The following is a 17,540-nucleotide window of genomic DNA, read 5'->3' as shown; positions in this document are numbered from 1 at the left end:
CCGCGGTCCGAGTCCGGCTTACTAGAGGGACACATGAGGCTCTGGCACATGAGATTGGCCAATAACTGGTGTGTCATGCCCTTACATGTCCGTGGCTGCATGTGCGCTACACTGAAAAGGCCAGCGTTTGTCGCTTACAGGTGCAGATAACCCGCTGAACAACGTTAGTGATGGGGATCACTGATTACAATTATTACTCGCGAACGATGATTTCCCAATAAGTGCAGGTCAACCGCAGTTCCGGAATTAGGCCTAACGTCATTCCTGAAAAAAATGAAAAACTTACGTGTGCAAACCACAGGTGCTGTAGCTTGCTTAGCAGCTCGCCAGCCGTTCTCACGCCCAGTATGGGTTACACATGATTGCACAAAGGTGAGAAAGGGTACCGTATCCCCGGATAACATGTATGGATAGGGTACACATTCAAAAGATATGTCTATACATCAGGAGGCAGGCTCAGATGGTGTAAGGCCCAGTATGGCTTGCAAGTGATTGCACAAAGGTGAGAAAGGGTACCGTATCCCCGGATAACATGTATGGATAGCGTACACATTCAAAAGATATGTCTATACATCAGGAGGCAGGCTCAGATGGTGTAAGGCCCAGTATGGCTTGCAAGTGATTGCACAAAGGTGAGAAAGGGTACCGTATCTCCGGATAACATGTATGGATAGCGTACACATTCAAAAGATATGTCTATACATCAGGAGGCAGGCTCAAAAGGTGTCAGACACAGTATGGATTTGAAGGCCCAGACTACACAGCGGAGGAGCAGGGAGAGGTAAAGATTGCAAATGCTGGGGCCCTGCCCAAGCAAGGGGGGCCCACTCGTGGGCGTCGGTACTGGCACTGGGCCCCTCATAGTACGGCGGTGTGTCTGATGGCGGGTGTGCACCACCACCGTCAGAGACACTTGATTGCACTATTAGGGACCCTGTGCCAGTGCCCGCGCCCAAGAGTCGGCCTACCCACCTGTCCAGGGCAACGGCACTCGCACGGTGTCATGCGCTAGGTGGTGACCCCGGCCATGGGGGGGGAAGCAGCACAGTTAGGGAGTTTTAGAAAGTGGCATATGTTGATGTTGGACATTCAGCTGATGCAAAAGGCGAAATAGGTCAAGTCCCAGGAAGAGGTGGACCAAAGCAAGCCATTTTTCTGTCACCCTATGTGTCATCAGGGGAAGGTGGGACAAAATCCTTGGAAACCCATGCATGGTTCATTTTAATGAAGGTTAGATCATCCACATTTTGGGTTGACAGACGGGTCCTTTTTTCTGTCAGGATTGATCCAGCTGCAGTGAAGACTCTTTCCGATAGCACACTTGCAGGTGGGCAAGCGAGCTCCTGTAAGGCATATTGTGCCAATTCCGGCCAGGTGTCCAGTTTAGCAGCCCAATAGTCAAAGGGGAATGACCTGTGTGGGAGAACATCGATATGGGAGGAAAAGTAGTTTGTAACCATAGTTGACAACTGCTGTCTCCTGTCACTTTCGATCGATGCTGTATTACCAGTTGTGTGAGCGGTACTTGAAAAATCAGTCCACAACATTGTCATGAAACCCCTGTCTCCAACGCCACTTCTGCTGTGTGCACCATGAACACCTCTGCCAAGCTGCCCCCGGCCCGTACGGCTCGTGTGAGAACCATCACCGCTGCTGTGTGCTGGGAATGCCTCAAGCAACCGATTTACCAGAGTTGCTTGTTTATTAGCCAATATTAGGTCAAGGTTCTCCTGTGGCATGATGTTTTGTAATTTGCCTTTGTAGCGTGGATCCAGGATGCTGGCCAACCAGTAGTCGTCATCGTTCATCATTTTGGCAATGCGGGGGTCCCTTTTTAGGATCCGCAAGGCATAATCTGACATGTGGGCCAATGTTCCCGGTGTCAATGATGCACTGCGAGTGCTGGTTGGAGGAGAACTTTCTGGCAAATCCACATCCCTCCAGTCACGCACAAACCCTGTACCAGACCTTGCCACGCCAACATTTTCACTTGCCCCATGAGATGCATCCTCCTCCCCTAAGTAATCATCCCCATCATCATCCTCCTCCTCCTCTTCTTCCTCCAACTCGTCCAGGAGAGGTCCCTGAGCAGACAATGGCTGAATGTCATCAAGGATTCCCTCCACCTCTTCCTCCTCGTCAACATTGGCTGCAGACGCCTGCTCCTTAAGGTGCGTCAAAGTTTGCATGAGCAGACGCATAAGTGGGATGCTCATGCTTAGGATGGCGTCGTCTGCGCTTACCAGCCGTGTGCATTCCTCAAAACACTGAAGGACTTTACAGAGGTCTTTCAGCTTCGACCACTGCACACCTGTCAACTCCATGTCTGCTCTCAAAGTGCCTGGCCGTGTATCCTCCCACAATGGCCTTCATCTGCTCGCACAGCCGCTCCACCATGTGCAGGGTGAAGTTCCACCTTGTTGCAATGTCGATAATGAGGTGGTGGTTGGGAAGGTGGAGCAATCGCTGCATCTTCTGCATACGAACGGAGTGTACAGGCGACCGGCGGATGTGCGCGCACAGTCTTCGCACCTTATGGAGCAGGGCTGTTAACTCCGGATAATTTTTGAGGAAGCACTGCACCACCAGGTTCAAGGTGTGAGCCAAGCAAGGTATGTGGCTGAGTTTTGAAAGGGCTATGGCTGCCACAAAATTACGGCCATTATCACTAACTACCTTGCCTGCCTCAAGATGTACACTGCCCAGCCATGACTCAGTTTGTCGCTTCAAGTACTCGGCCAGCACCTCGGCGGTGTGTCTGTCGCCCAAACACATCATCTGCAACACAGCCTGCTGACGCTTTCCACTAGCTGCTCGATAGGGGGACACCTCGTGTGCAACAGTGGCAGCTGCAGATGGAGTGCTCGTACGACTGCGCTCTGTGGACGAGCTTTCGCTTCTGGAGGAGGAGGAGGGTGGAACGCCTACAGCCAACTGTTTCCTATACCGTGGGCTAGGCAGCACTGTCCCACCACCGCTGTCCCCTGTGGACCCTGCATCCACCACATTAACCCAGTGCGCAGTGATGGACACGTAATGGCCCTGGCCATGCCGACTGGACCATGCATCAGTTGTGAGGTGCACCTTTCCACTCACTGACTGCTTGAGTGCATGGACAATGCGGTCATTCACATGATGGTGGAGGGCTGGGATGGCTTTGCGAGAGAAGAAGTGGTGACTGGGTAGGTCATAGCGTGGTACTGCATAGGCCATGAGTTCGCGGAAAGCTGCGCTTTCCACCAACCGATAGGGCATCATCTCAAACGAGATTAGTTTGGCAATGTGGACGTTCAAACCCAGTGTACGCGGATGAGAGACTGAGTACTTTCTTGACCTACTCATAGTGTCTGGGAGGGTGAGCTGGACTTGAGAGCTGCATATGGTGGAAGTAGCAGTGGACAGGGCGGACTGAGAGAGGGTTGATGATGGTGATGGAGTTGGTGTTCTTTCTGATGGCCTAGATTCAGTATTTCGTTGATATAACAGTGGGATTCCCTGACTGTTGTGGCCTTGCAACGACACCTCAACATTTGCTGCTGTGCTAACCGGTGGGCTTACAGTGGGGGAAACAATGTAGCGTTGCTGACTACCTTCTTTGTGATCAGTTGCACATGTGGCACTTGAGGTTTGGTGTTGTGTCCACGCTTGCAAGTGCATGCTGGTTAAATGTCTAAGCATGCAACTGGTATTCAAATTTTTCAGATTTTTCCCTCGGCTAAAGGTCTTTGCGCACTTCTTACAGATAACCTTGGCCTGATCATGAGGATTTTGTTCAAAAAAGTGCCACACTGCACTCTTCCTACTTTGGCAGACATTTTGCGGCCTAGCACGCTGTGATCTTTTGACCCTCTGGACAAGCTGTCCAGCAACTCTTTTGATTTTTGGAACCTGTCTTTGGAGTGCTCCGGGCCTGCCAGATAACAGCTGTTGCGATGTTGATGTCTGCTGTGGATGCTCCTCATCTGAGCTATTGGAAGCAGCACCCTCTTCCCCCAATGGATGCCAATCTGGGTCAACAACTGGGTCATCCATCACCTCCTCTTCAATGTCATGTGCACCTTCCTCTGTGTCACCGTTTATGGTGGTATAGTGTGCGGGAAGGGGCACCTGAGTCTCATCAGGGTCAGAATCTGGCTCTGTACACTGCGAGGACAATGTAGTGCTCTGAGTGAATGTACCAGCAGAATCATCTATCAGCGGCTGTGCATCAGTGCACTCCATGTCAGATTCATCTTGGCCTGGGTAATTCACCATTTCACTTGATAATCCAGGCATGGTATGTGAAAACAGCTCCATGGAGTAATCAGTAGTATGGCCTGCGTCATCCTTCAATCTTGGTTGTGGTGAAGGACACAAGGAAAGGTGTGGTTCATGAACATGAGCCTCCAATGACGACTCAGTGCTTTTACTTTTTACAACTGAAGAAGAGGAGGCGATAGAGCTGGAGGCTGAGTCAGCAATGTAAGACAAAACTTTTTCCTGATGCTCTGGCGTTAAAAGCAGTTTGCCAACTCCTAGAAAACTAAGCCTTCGAAGCCTTATGGAGCCAGACGATGACGCAGGCTCAACACCTCCTGCATTCGGTCCTATTTTGCTTTTGCCACTACCATCAGATCCACCACCAACACCATCATTACCAGCTGCCAACCCCCGCCCAATTCCACGGCCTCTTCCACCAGCCTTACTCATTTTTGGTAGAAATGGAGACAAAATCCTACAAACTATATAGTAATGTAAAACAAGGTACAAGGTGTCTATAGGACAGGGGAGATTTAGATTTTCTGCAGACACTTGTGGACACTGGACACTTGGATTGTGTGAGGCCCACTGAATATCACAGCGCTATGTCACAGGCTCGATGGCACAGGTGTGAAAAAAGTGACTACAGGATAAGGGAGATTTTGAATTTCTGGGAGATTTTGAATTTCTGCAGACACTTGTGGACACTGGACACTTGGATTGTGTGAGGCCCACTGAATATCACAGTGCTATGTCACAGGCTCGATGGCACAGGTGTGAAAAAAGTGACTACAGGATAAGGGAGATTTTGAATTTCTGCAGACACTTGTGGACACTGGACACTTGGATTGTGTGAGGCCCACTGAATATCACAGTGCTATGTCACAGGCTCGATGGCACAGGTGTGAAAAAAGTGACTACAGGATAAGGGAGATTTTGAATTTCTGCAGACACTTGTGGACACTGGACACTTAGATTGTGTGAGGCCCACTGAATATCACAGTGCTATGTCACAGGCTCGATGGCACAGGTGTGAAAAAAGTGACTACAGGATAAGGGAGATTTTGAATTTCTGGGAGATTTTGAATTTCTGCAGACACTTGTGGACACTGGACACTTGGATTGTGTGAGGCCCACTGAATATCACAGCGCTATGTCACAGGCTCGATGGCACAGGTGTGAAAAAAGTGACTACAGGATAAGGGAGATTTTGAATTTCTGGGAGATTTTGAATTTCTGCAGACACTTGTGGACACTGGACACTTGGATTGTGTGAGGCCCACTGAATATCACAGCGCTATGTCACAGGCTCGATGGCACAGGTGTGAAAAAAGTGACTACAGGATAAGGGAGATTTTGAATTTCTGGGGGATTTTGAATTTCTGCAGACACTTGTGGACACTGGACACTTGGATTGTGTGAGGCCCACTGAATATCACAGCGCTATGTCACAGGCTCGATGGCACAGGTGTGAAAAAAGTGACTACAGGATAAGGGAGATTTTGAATTTCTGGGAGATTTTGAATTTCTGCAGACACTTGTGGACACTGGACACTTGGATTGTGTGAGGCCCACTGAATATCACAGCGCTATGTCACAGGCTCGATGGCACAGGTGTGAAAAAAGTGACTACAGGATAAGGGAGATTTTGAATTTCTGGGAGATTTTGAATTTCTGCAGACACTTGTGGACACTGGACACTTGGATTGTGTGAGGCCCACTGAATATCACAGTGCTATGTCACAGGCTCGATGGCACAGGTGTGAAAAAAGTGACTACAGGATAAGGGAGATTTTGAATTTCTGCAGACACTTGTGGACACTGGACACTTGGATTGTGTGAGGCCCACTGAATATCACAGTGCTATGTCACAGGCTCGATGGCACAGGTGTGAAAAAAGTGACTACAGGATAAGGGAGATTTTGAATTTCTGGGAGATTTTGAATTTCTGCAGACACTTGTGGACACTGGACACTTGGATTGTGTGAGGCCCACTGAATATCACAGCGCTATGTCACAGGCTCGATGGCACAGGTGTGAAAAAAGTGACTACAGGATAAGGGAGATTTTGAATTTCTGCAGACACTTGTGGACACTGGACACTTGGATTGTGTGAGGCCCACTGAATATCACAGTGCTATGTCACAGGCTCGATGGCACAGGTGTGAAAAAAGTGACTACAGGATAAGGGAGATTTTGAATTTCTGGGAGATTTTGAATTTCTGCAGACACTTGTGGACACTGGACACTTGGATTGTGTGAGGCCCACTGAATATCACAGTGCTATGTCACAGGCTCGATGGCATAGGTGTGAAAAAAGTGACTACAGGATAAGGAAGATTTTAAATTTCTGCAGACACTTGTGGACACTGGACACTTGGATTGTGTGAGGCCCACTGAATATCACAGCGCTATGTCACAGGCTCGATGGCACAGGTGTGGAAAAAGTGACTACAGGATAAGGGAGATTTTGAATTTCTGCAGACACTTGTGGACACTGGACACTTGGATTGTGTGAGGCCCACTGAATATCACAGTGCTATGTCACAGGCCCGATGGCACAGGTGTGGAAAAAGTGACTACAGGATAAGGGAGATTTTGAATTTCTGGGAGATTTTGAATTTCTGCAGACACTTGTGGACACTGGACACTTGGATTGTGTGAGGCCCACTGAATATCACAGCGCTATGTCACAGGCTCGATGGCACAGGTGTGAAAAAAGTGACTACAGGATAAGGGAGATTTTGAATTTCTGGGAGATTTTGAATTTCTGCAGACACTTGTGGACACTGGACACTTGGATTGTGTGAGGCCCACTGAATATCACAGCGCTATGTCACAGGCTCGATGGCACAGGTGTGAAAAAAGTGACTACAGGATAAGGGAGATTTTGAATTTCTGGGAGATTTTGAATTTCTGCAGACACTTGTGGACACTGGACACTTGGATTGTGTGAGGCCCACTGAATATCACAGCGCTATGTCACAGGCTCGATGGCACAGGTGTGAAAAAAGTGACTACAGGATAAGGGAGATTTTGAATTTCTGCAGACACTTGTGGACACTGGACACTTGGATTGTGTGAGGCCCACTGAATATCACAGTGCTATGTCACAGGCTCGATGGCACAGGTGTGAAAAAAGTGACTACAGGATAAGGGAGATTTTGAATTTCTGGGAGATTTTGAATTTCTGCAGACACTTGTGGACACTGGACACTTGGATTGTGTGAGGCCCACTGAATATCACAGCGCTATGTCACAGGCTCGATGGCACAGGTGTGAAAAAAGTGACTACAGGATAAGGGAGATTTTGAATTTCTGCAGACACTTGTGGACACTGGACACTTGGATTGTGTGAGGCCCACTGAATATCACAGTGCTATGTCACAGGCTCGATGGCACAGGTGTGAAAAAAGTGACTACAGGATAAGGGAGATTTTGAATTTCTGGGAGATTTTGAATTTCTGCAGACACTTGTGGACACTGGACACTTGGATTGTGTGAGGCCCACTGAATATCACAGTGCTATGTCACAGGCTCGATGGCATAGGTGTGAAAAAAGTGACTACAGGATAAGGAAGATTTTAAATTTCTGCAGACACTTGTGGACACTGGACACTTGGATTGTGTGAGGCCCACTGAATATCACAGCGCTATGTCACAGGCTCGATGGCACAGGTGTGGAAAAAGTGACTACAGGATAAGGGAGATTTTGAATTTCTGCAGACACTTGTGGACACTGGACACTTGGATTGTGTGAGGCCCACTGAATATCACAGTGCTATGTCACAGGCTCGATGGCACAGGTGTGAAAAAAGTGACTACAGGATAAGGGAGATTTTGAATTTCTGGGAGATTTTGAATTTCTGCAGACACTTGTGGACACTGGACACTTGGATTGTGTGAGGCCCACTGAATAACACAGCGCTATGTCACAGGCTCGATGGCACAGGTGTGAAAAAAGTGACTACAGGATAAGGGAGATTTTAAATTTCTGCAGACACTTGTGGACACTGGACACTTGGATTGTGTGAGGCCCACTGAATATCACAGCGCTATGTCACAGGCTCGATGGCACAGGTGTGGAAAAAGTGACTACAGGATAAGGGAGATTTTGAATTTCTGCAGACACTTGTGGACACTGGACACTTTTGGATTGTGTGAGGCCCAATGAATATCAGAGCGCTATGTCACAGAATCGATGCAGCAAGTGTGAAAAAAGTGACTACAGGATAAGGGAGATTTTGAATTTCTGCAGACACTGGACACTTTTGGATTGTGTGAGGCCCAATGAATATCAGAGCGCTATGTCACAGGCTCGATGCAGCAGGTGTGAAAAAAGTGACTACAGGATAAGGGAGATTTTGAATTTCTGAAGACACTTGTGGACACTGGACACTTTTGGATTGTGTGAGGCCCACTGAATATCAGAGCGCTATGTCACAGGCTCGATGGCACAGGTGTGAAAAAAGTGAATTGTAGAATTGGGCAGAGTAGGAATCTCCCTAGAGTGTAGGTCTGTAAGAACGGAACAAGTCCTCCACTTATCCTTCCACAGTGACACACAGATAGCTTCACTGTGGCTGTGATAACAGCCGTTACATGGTACTGTGTGAGGAGCATACACCGCTGTATGGTGTGAATAAATGCACGCTAAGTACCTTAGCAGGACAAAAAAAAAATTGGGATTGCTTTTAAAAAAGCAGTTTGTAGAGCAGTGGGGAAACAGCAATGCAGCTGTCAGGAAGCCTTAGAAGGCAGCCTAACAACCAACACCGCTGATCCACCACAATATAGCCTCCCCTTGCACTGCACACACAGTGACTGGTGTGTTGCACAGGCAAAATCGCTAGCAGCAGAAGCAGTTTTTTTGTCTTCTTCCCTGCCTAATGCTCTCCCTACAGAATCAGCAACTTCTCCCTATGCTAAGATCGGCAGAAGTAAGATGGTGGTCGGCGTGCACGCCCTTTTATAACCCCTGTGACGCCCACCAAAGCAAGCCAATCACTTGCATGCCCTTCTGAAAGATGGTGGCGACCCCTGCCTATGTCATCACGTTGCCCACAGTGTCCATGGATCCTGATTGGCTGAAAAAGAGCGCTAAACAAACTTTTGAGACGCGACTTTGGCGCGTAAGTCGCCGACCTCGTGGCCGACCTCATCCTAGGGTCGGGTTTCGTTTCATGAAATCCGACTTTGCCAAAAGTCAGCGACTTTTGAAACTGTTCGACCCGTTTCGCTCAACTCTAGTGGAGATGCCTCGCATATTATTTCTGTCTGTCCTAAACGAGAGAAACGCTTTGCACACACGTTTTCTGTTGGTGGTGTTCAACCTAAGTTTCTTCTGGCTATTACTCTGATCTGCTCCCTGTCCACATTTTCCGCCAAGGCTTTTGTGGATTCGGGAGCAGCCCTAAACCTAATGGACTTGGATTTTGCTAAACGTTGTGGATTTCCGATGACACCTCTGCAGACGCCTTTCCCTTTGAGGGGGATTGATGCTACTCCTTTGGCTAAAAATAAACCTCAGTTTTGGACCCAGGTGGTAATGCGGGTTGCCCCAGACCATCAAGAAAATTGCAGATTTTTGGTGTTGCATAATCTGCATGATACTATTGTTCTGGGGTTTCCCTGGTTACAAATTCATAATCCAGTTTTGGATTGGAAATCTGTGTCTGTGGTGAGTTGGGGTTGTCGGTGTGCCTTTAGTGAGGCTCCGGTGTTTTTCACCTCTCCTCAGTCGCATGATGTTCCTGATTATTTGGCGGACTTTTATGATGTATTTAGTGAGAATGAGTCTGCGTCTCTGCCTCCTCATAGGAGTTATGACTGTGCAATTGAACTGAGCCCGGGGTGTAAATTTCCCAAGGGTCAGCTCTTCAATTTATCTGTACCCGAGCATGAGGCTATGCGATCCTATATTAAGGAGGCATTGGAGAAGGGTCATATTAGACCATCCTCGTCACCCTTAGGTGCCGTTTTTTTTTTTGTAGCCAAAAAGGATGGATCATTAAGACCTTGTATTGATTATCGTGCCCTCAACAAAATTACTGTTAAATATCAGTATCCGTTACCCCTGATTTCTGATCTATTCTCCAGAGTTAAAGGTGCTTGCTGGTTTACCAAGCTTGACCTCAGGGGGCGTATAATCTTATTCGCATTAAGCATGGGGATGAATGGAAGACGGCGTTTAATACTCCGGAGGGACATTTTGAGTACCTGGTGATGCCTTTTGGGCTCACTAATGCCCCTTCTGTCTTCCAGTGCTTCATGAACGATATTTTCCGAGATTTTGTCGATAAATTTTTGATTATCTATCTGGATGATATTTTGATCTTCTTCAAGGATTGGGATTCTCATGTGGAACATATTCGGACTGTGTTCCGGATCTTGAGGGAGAATTCCCTGTATGTCAAAGGATCTAAATGCCTTTTTGGAGTACAGAGGATTTCTTTTTTGGGATTTATTTTGTCCCCGTCAACTATTGAAATGGACCCGGCCAAGGTACAGGCCATTTACGATTGGGTTCAGCCCACTTCTTTGAAGGCCCTTCAGAAGTTTTTGGGTTTTGCTAATTTTTATCGGAAATTTATAGCAAAATTTTCTAGTATTGCCAAGCCATTGACTGATTTGACTAAGAAGGGTGCTGATGTGTTAAATTGGTCTTCGGAGGCTGTTTCTTCCTTTCAGGAGCTGAAGCGAAGATTCACCTCCGCCCCGGTTTTGCGGCAACCTGATGTCTCACTTCCGTTCCTGGTAGAGGTGGATGCTTCTGAGATTGGGGCAGGAGCTGTTTTGTCCCAAAAGGATCCTGTAACATCTAAAATGAATCCCTGTGCTTTCTTTTCCCAAAAGTTTTCTCCATCTGAACGTAACTATGATGTGGGGAATCGGGAACTGTTGGCCATGAAATGGGCATTTGAGGAGTGGAGACATTGGTTGGAGGGATCTAAGCATCAAGTCGTGGTCCTCACTGACCACAAGAATTTGATTTACCTAGAGTCGGCTAAGCGCTTGAACCCTAGACAGGCTAGGTGGGCCTTGTTTTTTACACGTTTTGATTTTGTGGTTTCTTTTCTTCCTGGAACTAAGAATGTCAAGGCAGACGCCCTCTCTAGGAGCTTCTTTGCTGATTCTCCTGTGGTGACCAAGCCTGCTACCATCTTAGGCGAAGGGGTAGTTCTTTCTGCCATCTCGCCCGATTTGAGACGTGCTCTGGAAGAGTTCCAGGAGGACAAACCTGAGCGTTGTCCCAGTGGAAAGTTGTATGTTCCTGACCAGTGGAAGAAGAGAGTGATGTCTGAAGTTCATTGCTCTGCTTTGGCTGGTCATCCAGGTATTTTTGGTACTAGAGATCTGGTGAGAGTCAGTCTTTTTGGTGGCCCTCCTTGTCTCGTGATGTCAGGAATTTTGTGCAGTCCTGTGGGACGTGCTCCTGGTCTAAATCGTGTTCTCGCTCTAGTGGGTTGTTGATGCCTTTGCCTGTCCCCAAGAGGCCATGGACCCATATTTCAATGGATTTCATCTCTGATATGCCTGTCTCTCAAAGGATGACTGTTATTTGGGTGATTTGTGATAGGTTCTCTAAGATGGCTCATCTTGTACCACTCCCTAAGTTGCCGTCTTCCTCTGAGTTAGTGCCCCTGTTTTTACAACAGGTGGTTCGCTTGCACGGGATTCCTGAGAACATTGTATCTGACAGAGGAGTCCAGTTTGTGTCTAGATTTTGGAGAACTTTCTGTTCCAAGCTGGGAATTCATTTGTCCTTCTCCTCTGCTTTTCACCCTCAGACCAATGGGCAGACAGAGAGAACAAACCAGACCTTGGAGTCATATTTGAGATGTTTTCTTTCTGCTGATCAGAATGATTGGGTTTCATTTTTGCCCTTGGCCGAATTTGCTTTAAATAATAGAGCTAGTTCTGCCACTTTGATGTCACCTTTTTTTTGTAACTTTGGGCTTCATCCTCGATTTTCTTCAGGGCAGGTGGAGCCCTCTGCCTGCCCAGGTGTTGACACTGTGGTGGAGAGAATGCACCAGATCTGGGACCAAGTGGTGGATAAGTTATCTCTCTCCCCGGAAAAGGCCCAGCGGTTTTCCAACCGACATAGGACCATTGGTCCCCAGTTTAAGGTTGGTGATATGGTGTGGTTATCATCAAAAAATATTGCTATGAAGGTGGCTTCTCCTAAGTTTAAGCCTAGATTTATTGGACCTTACAAGATTTTGGAGATTATTAATCCGGTCTCTTTTCATTTGGCTCTTCCTGTCACATTTAAAATCCATAATGTGTTCCATAAATCTTTGTTGAAGAAGTTTGTTGAACCTGTTGTTCCGGGAGTGGCACCTCCAGACCCTGTATTGGTTGAAAGTAACATGGAATATGAGGTAGAGAAAGTACTGGATTCCCGTCTGGCTAGACGGAGACTCCAGTATTTGGTTAAGTGGAAGGGTTATGGTCAGGAGGATAATTCCTGGGTCTCTGCCTCTGATATTCATGCCAAAAGATTGGTGCGTGCCTTTCATCGGGCTCACCCTGATCGCCCTGGTGGGGTGGTTGAGGGTTCGGTGACTCCTCCTCAAGGGGGAGGTACTGTTGTGAGTTCATTTTCCCCTTCACTACTGAGGCCCGAGGAACTCCCTCTTCTGGTAAAGAAAGGTAGTGAGCCTGATTATCAAACACCTCAGCCTGATTATGACTGGCTGAGTGGAGTTACTGACTGGATATAAGGCTGCCGACGCCCTTCTGCCCTGCGGGTGATTTCTCTGTGGGATCCTTGGAGACCAGTCTGAATTCCTGCTCTTCTAAAGTTAAGTTTTCTGCTCGGCTTTTTGCATTTGTGCTTTGACTTTGTTTTGTTTTTTTTTCTGGATTTCTGCCATTCCCTGCTGGGGTGAGCTGAATTCCTTTAGCTCTGTCTTCTGAAAATACCAGAGTGCTGATTTAGTTTTTGAAACCTAGCTGCTTCAGGGTCTTTTTCCATATCAGTTTGTTGGCTTATGTCTTTGATAGGGTTTTGGCAGATTGCAGACAGCAACCTTCCTTTCCTGTTCTGCTTAGTTAGCTTGGGCCCCATCGTTTGCTCAGCCTATCTTTCTATCTGTGTGAGTGTTTTTTCATCTTGCTTCACCGTCATTATATGTTGGGGGCTGCCTTTTACTTTGGGGTCTGCTCTGGGGCAGTTTAGATTTCCTTTTCTGTCTTTAGGCTATTTACCTCTCCGGCTGTGATCGAGGGGTCTAGGGCATCATAGGAACCCCCCACGGCTACTGCTAGTTGTGTTGATAGGTTCAGGGGTCTGCAATCTGATAGTTGCCAACTTCTCTGGTTTTCTGGACGTAGCTTCTATTTTTGTGTCTGCCTCCTACGGTGACTCAATCATAACAGTCCATGTTTTATATGCATTACTAATAAAATTCTATTTTTATGGGACCTTTGACTGCTTGTTTGTTGGTTTGCTCTTCATTAAGATTGCAGTTGTGCTTAAAAGTCCTAAATATTAATATTTATATGTGGTTTGTACTTTATGATTTTTTTAATCATCTTGCTATGTAAATAACCAGTTTTTGGTTTCCACATATATTATGTATACCATGATTGTATTCCCAACTGTTATTATTTTTGATTTTTTTCCTCTTTATGGCATTTACCACATGGATTATATGGATTATATTTTAATAGACCAGACTTTTATGGACATGGAAATACCAAATAAGTTTATTTTTAATTTAAATATTGTGATTGGAATTTTAATATTTTTAAACTTTTTTTTACTATTTTTAATCCCCTTAGGGGTCTTGAATTTGTGGTCATCTAATTGCTTATATCATATCTTCAATACCACAAAATTACAGTATATAGAGAAAATTGCAGTCTCCTAATAAGTTCAGCCTGTGGCTCATCTTCACATAAGTGCCAAAATGTCAGCAATGTCACCTACAGCAGGTCCCTAGCTGTCATGTTGCAGAGAGATGACAAGAGGCAGTGCACGTGCACCGGCAACTTCTTCATTTAAATGCCCCTGTCATATATCCACATCAACAACTATATAGATAACCACAGGGATAGGGACTCAGATCTTGAACCCCTTCCACACATTATGACCCCAGCACTGACCTATATGTATATAATTTTTCCTGCACCCATTTTTGGTGAAAGGCATGATTTTTTTTTAGGAATTTATTCAGTATGTTTTTATGTGTAGAGCCTATGTTACTATCACTGCAATGTAATAAATGTGTTGGCCACTACTTATTTATTGATGACCTAACCTTATAATAGGCCATCAATATCTGATTGAGGGGTGCCATACTCGGCACCCACACCGATCAGCTGTTATCAGCGGTGGATGGAAGTTCTCAGACGCTGCCAAAACACAGCCACTCCTTCATTTCTATACTGCAGATTTGCCATCTATTTAAATGAAAAGGGGGTCAATGTGCAGTACCTGACTGTGGCCACTGTAATTTTTACAGAGCTTCTTTATTCCGGCCATCATTTGAGAACTTCCAGCCGGTGACAGTAACAGCTGGTCGGCCATATTGTTGAACTCCTATTGATCAGATATTGATGGCCTATTTCTACATGATCATGTGTTTTTTATTGTATATTGACTGTTTTTCAAGGATGTAATTTAAGTCTGTATGAAATGTTCTACTATTGATTTCATGATTAGACTTTAGACTGTGGTCTCATCTTTTTATCCCACTTATAGCTCCCTTTATTCTGATATATCTGTGGAAGGCATCAGTACAATTCAGAAACATGTAGTTTATGTTTATTTGCTGAAATTCTTTTTGACCTTATCCAATTTTGTCTGGACTATGCCACAATCTCTACATATTTTATTCTTTATTTTTCCTAGGTGTTGGGTTTTGGGAAGTTTACTATTTTAGGGGTTACTATGTGCATATAACAGATCTCTTAAACATAAATTTAAATATTTTGTCACCACTTGTGATTTACAGGGGTGGTCGGAGATTGGAAAAATCATTTTACAGTTGCACAAAATGAATATTTTGACAAGATCTACAAGGCAGAAATAGAAGACTTCAGTGTGAAGTTTCCTTGGGATACAAACGTACCGGAATAATGGCGCTTTGCCAACTGACCAAATGTTCTCAGTGCAGTAAATTTAAAAGTCGGTGATGATTATTGGTTACAAATTAACACTTTTTATGCAAGATCACATAAAGCTTCACACATTCATTGTTTTTTATGAATAAAATTAATGATCTAGTAAAGGATATTGATGTTTTCTGAATGTTATGCCTGTACTGAGTTAATTTCAATATTTTAAATAAATTTATTGCATTTGAGTGGAATTCATGTTTCCATATCTGTATATAGCAAAACTTTACAGGTAACAGGTTGGTTCCTGCAGCTGGTGGCTAGTAATGACTGTCCTTGTATATCTCTTATTTGTTATCCAGGTTCTTGATGGAAGTCCATCTGTTTATAGATGATCGACCATACCAGACATTTCTCATAGACACATGTGGTTCTGGTTTTGTAAAAAATGAAAAGTGTTAATTTATTTTAGACAAGTGCTTCAAACTGTAAGGTGTTGGCCAGGAATAGGTGATGAGTGACAGGGAAGGTTATTTTCAAAGAAATGATCATATGCTTCAGTATTTTCTATCAATAAATCCAGAAGTGGGAACCAGAGCGCACAATAGGGTGATACCCTTTCGAGGGAGAGTTGGAGAAGGCTGGTTATGCTCATCTGGTGGAGTGGTGACAGACACGACTCCTAAGTAGGCATGAAGGAAGATAGCTTCTGCTGCCCCATGGCTGGTAGATAAATTCCAGAGATATTGGATCCAGTTGGATTAACACGTAGGTGGACTGCACAGCTGGAATCAATTCTTCAGAAATGATGATGAGAATAAGGTTTTTTATTCACAACGCATTTCAATGCCGTACAGGAGTCTCTATCAAGTTGAAAAATGTGCAAAACATGACAACAGATGTATTCTTAAAGGCCAAAATGGATGGCAATTACATATGGAACACAGACAGGAACACTTAAACCAATAGGGAAATTGGGAAGGGGAGAGAAGTTCAATTACAAACTGATTAAAGTTAGAGAGAAAAAAAAGAGACCATACTTATTGGTGATAAGATGTAAATAGAGGATAAGGAGTTGAGGAGAAATGATTGAAATGTAGTAGAAGTAAGATAAAAACCAAGGATGGGCCAGTGAATAGGAGTAAAGGCCCCGTTACACATCAGCGATCTCTCCAGCGATATCGCTGTGTGTGACATCCAGCTGCGAACGGCGCTCCTGCCGGGTATCGCTGATCATGCTGGACCGTCCTGGGCCGTTTTTTCATCGTTGGTCTCCTGCTGCCAGCGCGCATCGCTGCGTGTGGCAGTGGGAGCCAGTGATCAACGAGGCTGCACGCTGGTATCCAACGTAAACATCGGGTTTCTAAGAGCCGCGGGGGTCTTAGAAACCGGATGTGTATGTTGGATATCAGCGTGACGCTGGTTTCCAAGGTAAGCAGCGGGTTTCTAGGAGCTGGTCCTGTGTCTATGTGACAGTTCACCAGCTATCAGCCTATCATGTCCCAGCGATCCCATACATGTCGGATCGTTGGTGGGATCGCTGGGACATCGTTATGTGTAACGGGGCCTTAAGAAAGGGAAAATTTAATGGAGGAGCCACCTAAATAGATGAGGAAAAGGTGATACAGAAAATGGAACTAAACATATAAATGATAAAATATAAATAGATGAATAAAAGGACAAAGTATTGAAAAGATGAGTGCAGTAGAAATGGGATTAGAACCCAGGATGAACCCATGAATAAGAACCAGAAGGAGGCCTTTAAACAGAGGAGCCACCAAAAAAGATTAAACACACAAAAACAAAACAAAAAAATCCACATATACATATTAACATATAAAAGTAAAAAATATGAAGAACAAAAAGTGTTGAAAAGAAAGGAGTGAAATGATTAAAATTTAGAGTACAGGAGAAACAAGATTTGAACTCAGGATGAGCCAGTGAATAGGAGCCAGAAGGAACATTTGCCAGAAGAGCAATCTTGGGAGATGGTGGTAAGTTATAAAAGAGAAAAAGGAGAATAAAATTATGATGCAATGAATAAGTAGAGAATTACAAGTGAAATGATGTGAGAAACTCAAGAGAAGATCTTCAGGACTCAGGTGAAGGTGCTGTGAGATGAGCTTGCGTAGCACACGAGTGTGATAAATATTTTCAGATGGAATTTTGAGCAGTGAATGGTGCTGTAAGAAGTAAGGAAAAATGAATAGATTTTTCATACAGAGAGGAAG

General features: G+C 45.2%; 1 protein-coding gene across 1 annotated transcript in view; it reads left to right on the top strand.

The window, feature by feature from the left end:
* The window catches only part of LOC141085646 (sulfotransferase 2B1-like), a 209,122-nt gene extending 193,559 nt beyond the window's left edge, over window positions 1-15,563 (top strand). Inside the window, exon 7 of the mRNA XM_073571188.1 lies at window positions 15,207-15,563. Coding sequence (XP_073427289.1) covers window positions 15,207-15,331 — 125 coding nt within the window. The 3' untranslated portion in view covers window positions 15,332-15,563. The remainder of the gene's footprint in view (window positions 1-15,206) is intronic.
* Window positions 15,564-17,540: the final 1,977 nt, after the last annotated feature.

The sequence above is a fragment of the Dendrobates tinctorius genome, unplaced genomic scaffold (assembly GCF_039654945.1).
Source record: "Dendrobates tinctorius isolate UK_male_01 unplaced genomic scaffold, ASM3965494v1 ptg000028l, whole genome shotgun sequence".
Classification (NCBI taxonomy): Eukaryota; Metazoa; Chordata; class Amphibia; order Anura; family Dendrobatidae; genus Dendrobates; species Dendrobates tinctorius.
This window is presented reverse-complemented; position numbering and strand designations above follow the sequence as displayed.